Source organism: Microtus ochrogaster, chromosome 10 (genome assembly GCF_000317375.1).
Source record: "Microtus ochrogaster isolate Prairie Vole_2 chromosome 10, MicOch1.0, whole genome shotgun sequence".
Taxonomy (NCBI): Eukaryota; Metazoa; Chordata; class Mammalia; order Rodentia; family Cricetidae; genus Microtus; species Microtus ochrogaster.
In genome coordinates this window covers 68642425-68647074 of record NC_022016.1, presented here as the reverse complement: position 1 = coordinate 68647074, position 4650 = coordinate 68642425, and the positions used below count along the sequence as shown (strand labels likewise).

Here is a 4650-nt window from a genome sequence, read left to right as displayed (position 1 = left end):
GGTGAGCATGGAGGCGGGACAAAGAACATGCTCCAACATAGAGGATGAGGGGGCTCGCGGTGAGCATGGAGGCGGGACAAAGAACATGCTCCAACGTACTTTACACGTAATCTAACACTGATCTGTTTAGATTTCAAACCTGTGTATCAGAGCTATCTAAACATTTTATGATACACAGTACTAGAGAAAAAGATTGATGCCAGGACAAGTCAAGAAACCTTTGCTTAACCACTGACCGGCGGCAGCTCTGTTTTGACTTTTAGGTGAATCTCCAGTTCAGGGGGAAAAAAGTGGCATATGAATTGAGCTTGGTGTAAGAATTTAAATGACTTCACTGAGACATCTTAGCTTACACCATTTTTTTTTTGCTAGTTTATGCTTGCTAGTTTTACAAAAATCCTGAGACTAGGAGCCGTCATAAGTTTATAACAGAGAAAGAAATTATGTCCGTCCCCCCCCCCCCAAACAATCACAGATGTAAGTCTCCAAAAGCCTTCTGTCATCGCAGATCCGAGGTAGGACTGAAATAGTTCCTAAGACCCTCGGGTTTATTTTCCACCTCTTTTGGGAACACAAATGCAAAAGATAACAAGGAAGCAGGAACAGGCAGAACTGACTCGAATTTGCATTAAGTATTTTTAGACTTCATGCAGGGAAATGTTAGAACAGAAATAGTTGCCATTCTACAGAGGAAATCCAGACACTTCTCCATCTTCTGCTAGGTTGTCATCAGAGTCGATACTTGTCTAATTTGTTTTGTAGAAATGCCATCTGCCTCTCCCAAGCCCCCTCTCATTGAGCTCCATGGAGACCTTCGCTACCCATGAGCAGAAAGGCTTCCTCCCCATGGTTGAGGTCCTTCAGGTAGCGACACAAAACACCACCTGCCAGGAGAGCAGGCACTGTGTTTCCACCTATGTTATGAAGTTGTGGGCTCGTGTTTATTGTTTCTACATGAGATCTACCAACGGTAATGAGGTAAGCTTTTGTCATAATCTATGACTCACAGAGAACATGTACTGTCACTAGCCAGTCCTCTTACAACTCTGCGTATGGATCACAAAAGGAATTTCGTAAATCAGCCCTATTGGGATTTATGGAATTCCTTCTGTGGTCCTATCTACCAGGGCAGCTCACCACAGTTAGTGTTCATAGTCAAATACCTATAGATGGAATGTGCAAGCATCTGTACATGTAAGAAACCTAAAGAATAGTAAATTGTTATGTGTTTTTTGATAGAAAAAAATAAATGCATGTGCATACATGTGCACAAGAAAGGAGAGAAAGATAACAGTTGGCAGAGTGCTCTTTGCATTCACGAAGTCTTGGGAAACAGAGACACACGCACGCGTGCACACACTATTTTGCTGAGTATGTGATGCACACCTGAAATCTCAGTACGTGGTGGGTAGAGGAAAGAGGATCAGGAATTCAAGGCCTGCCTGGGATACGTGAGATGCTGTCACAAAAAAAGAAAGGAGAGAAACTGAGGGGAAAACAGAGAGGAAATGGAGTGTGGGGGTGAAACATGAATGAAAATGAATGAGTTTGAACCCCAGGTAAATCCTCCAAATTCTCCCGCTCTCCTACAATAAGCTTTTAACGTCCACAGTGAGAAAATAAAAGTTAAAACGGTCCAGGCTTTCTAATCAAGAAGCAACAGTTAATCTGGATTAAAGACACCAAGCAGCTTAACTTTAAACTCCGCGCAAGCCATTGAGGAACAAATCCTGCCATACTTGGTTTGGCTGAAGGCTGCAAGACTCTCCCGGCGCTTTATCAACCTCCGTTTCTCTGCGGCCTTAGCAAGCGGATCAAAGTTGTTTCATACAAACTTGGTCAAGTGCTCCTGCAGCAGAACTCTCCCAGCTTTCCCTTGACCCCGCCCCCGTGGCAATTCAAGTCCCCAACACCCTACGAAGGACCCCTTTTTTCTCCAGAGAGCCTCCGGAAGCCAGACCCCTAAATCTGAGCTCCCCCGCTCTCCTCCACGCGCCTTCACCTACAACAGCCGCGGTGGGCTAGAAGGAACACAAAGTCCCGGCCAGACGTGGCGGCACCAGCCCCGGATTCCCCTGTCCTTGCACGAGTGGCTCCGCCTTTCCCAGCCTCAGTTTCCCTCGCTGGCCGCAGAAGGGTTTTGTCGAGGCAAAGGGTCCTGGGCTGGGTGCGCATACCTTCCTCCTCTCCTGCTTCTCTCCGGCACCGGGACCAGCGTGGACTCCTCTGGGTTGCAGTGACCCAACCCCGGCCCCAGCCCGTACCCCTACCTGGGAGCTGCTGTCCTGGGGCAGGTTTTTCACCAGGATTTTCCGCCGGTTGCTCAGCTCCCTCCGCATCCGCTGCAGCCGCGCGGCCACCTCCTGGGGGTGCAGCGCGGCCACCTCTCCCGGGCGCAGCGCGGGCTCCGCGGCCTCCCCCGACGTCCCAGCAGAGGGTCCGGATCCGAGGCCCGCGCCCCCCGCGCTGCCTCCCCGCGCCGCCATCTTCCCGGCGCCCCGCTGCAGACTCGGCGAGGCCGGAGCGAAGCGGGAGAGAAAGCGGAGAGGCCGCGCGGGGGCGAGGCGGGCCGGACGCGGAGCAAGGGCGCGGGGGCGGGGGAGGCGCCGCAGCGGCCGACGCGGGGAGCGGGGGCGGAGCCCGGAGACACGCCCATTCCAGACACGCCCCCGATGCTCCGCCCCTACCCCATGACACCTGCTTGAGCTAGAATGTGGTGGCGGGACTCGAACCCCTAACGGACTCTGCCCTGGCTCCCCGTGTTTGGTCTCGCGCTCCAAATTCGGAGGCTCCTAGGCACCACTATGCAAGCTGGAGAACTCCCGGCCTCAATTCTAATATATCAAGATGTGTGTTATTTGGCAAATTTTAAGTCATCAAAGAACAAAAAAGCAAAAAAAGAGGTTTATCTAAGAAGAAAAGATTCTGGGGAAAGATGTAGTATATTTGGTAAGATCTGAGCATAAATTTCCTAATTGTGTGTAAGAAATCATTGTCTTTCATTGGTCCCTATGCCCCCTACGATGGACAACCTGGCAGGTTGTGTTTGTAATACATATTGAAGCAGAAGCAAAGACTGGGAGAGTTATGGCAGAGAGCAGGAGAGCGAGCTCCTTGGTTATATGAAACTTGGAAGGAGAAGTGTAGAGATATACCTAGTCAGGGAGATCTACCAATCCAATAGCCTTTGACTGGCTCCAGCTGGAATGACCATTAGTAAACGGGAGCATGGACCTGAAGGGTGCCCCATGAAAACGCACTCAAAAAGAGCCTGCATAACACCAGCCTGCAGGGCATGAAAGGGAAATGCTTTCAACATAACCAACGTATATGAATAAGGGGTTTTAACTCTCATTAAGGGCCTGGAGAGATGATTCAGGCCTTATAGGAACTTACAGCTCTTGCAGAGGCCTACAGTACCTCTTCCAGTACTCAAGTCAGGTGACTCACAACCACCTGTCAGTCCAGCTCCTGGATCTGATGCGCTTTTCTGGCTTATACACGTGCACATTCACACACACACACACACACACACACACACACACACACACACAGGAGCATGAATTCAGTACTTACCATGGGCCACCCACATATTTCTAAATGTTACAGTATTTCACTTAAAAATACAAATAGGCAGCCGGGAGGTAGTGGTGCACACCTTTAATCCCAGCACTCAGGAGGCAGAGGCAGGTAGATCTCTGTGAGATCGAGGCCAGCCTGGTCTACAAGAGCTAGTTCCAGGAAAGCTAGGACTGTTACACAGAGAAACTCTGTCTCAAAAAGCAAACTAACAGATCCAATTAGGCAAGGTTTACTTTTTTTTCACATAACACATGAGGAAATGGAATCTAGTCTGATTAGGCTCAGTGTTCTAAATAATAAAAGTCATCTGTAATCACTTTACTCCCAAATTATGGTTACTAGTCCTCAAACTGTTCTCAAATACTATTATCATTAAAATTATTCAGGGCAGCACCCCAGTATTTACGCAGCCCTATCCCCATAGACAGACCCAGTGTGAAGAACCGATAGCCTATTGCAGTCTGCACATAAGGAGGAATATTTTCCCGCCATCAAAGGAAGGCAACTACTGCCAAAAGGTAGGTGAACCTCCAAGTCACTAAGTGAGGAAAACTAGAGACAATGGCTACATACTGCATGATTCCATTCATAGAAGCAACAGGGAAATCCAGAGAGCAAAACCCAGAGTGGGGTAGACAGGAGCTGAGAAGAGCACGTCACTGAACAGTACTGCCCCACAGTAATGCGAGAATTCTCAAATGTCTTTATTACGGGGATTCAACGGGAAATACACGAATACAAGACAAGGTGGAAACGACCGTGGGTCCAGCTGCCAGGTTCCACCGTTCTGCTCAGGGGAGATGTGAACAACCACAAGGCTTGCTTCTGCTCCGACATGCCAAATAGGGGTGAGAGAGACCCTTCCTCTTCCTCAGGAGAGATTACATCTGCACATAGAAGTCACGCCCTAAGACGGGTACCCCGGAACTATCTGCAGAATGAATTCCCACAACACCACAGGCTCACACATCCCTTTAAAGCAATATTTTGGGGCTAGAGAGAGGAGGCCAGTTTTGTGAATGTACTCAGTATTGCCTCAGTTCGCTTTTAACTGGTTAATAATGTGAA

At 49.0% G+C, this 4650-nt stretch overlaps 1 protein-coding gene across 2 annotated transcripts in view; it reads right to left on the bottom strand.

Annotated features, from left to right (window-relative positions):
* The window catches only part of Raver2 (ribonucleoprotein, PTB binding 2), a 116592-nt gene extending 114059 nt beyond the window's left edge, over nt 1-2533 (bottom strand). For both annotated transcript variants that reach the window (XR_003377389.1, XM_005353463.3), the window contains exon 1: nt 2271-2533. Coding sequence is in view for 1 of the 2 variants with exons in the window: in XM_005353463.3 (XP_005353520.1) it covers nt 2271-2486 (216 nt within the window). In the remaining variant the exon portion in view is untranslated. The remainder of the gene's footprint in view (nt 1-2270) is intronic.
* Nucleotides 2534-4650: the final 2117 nt, after the last annotated feature.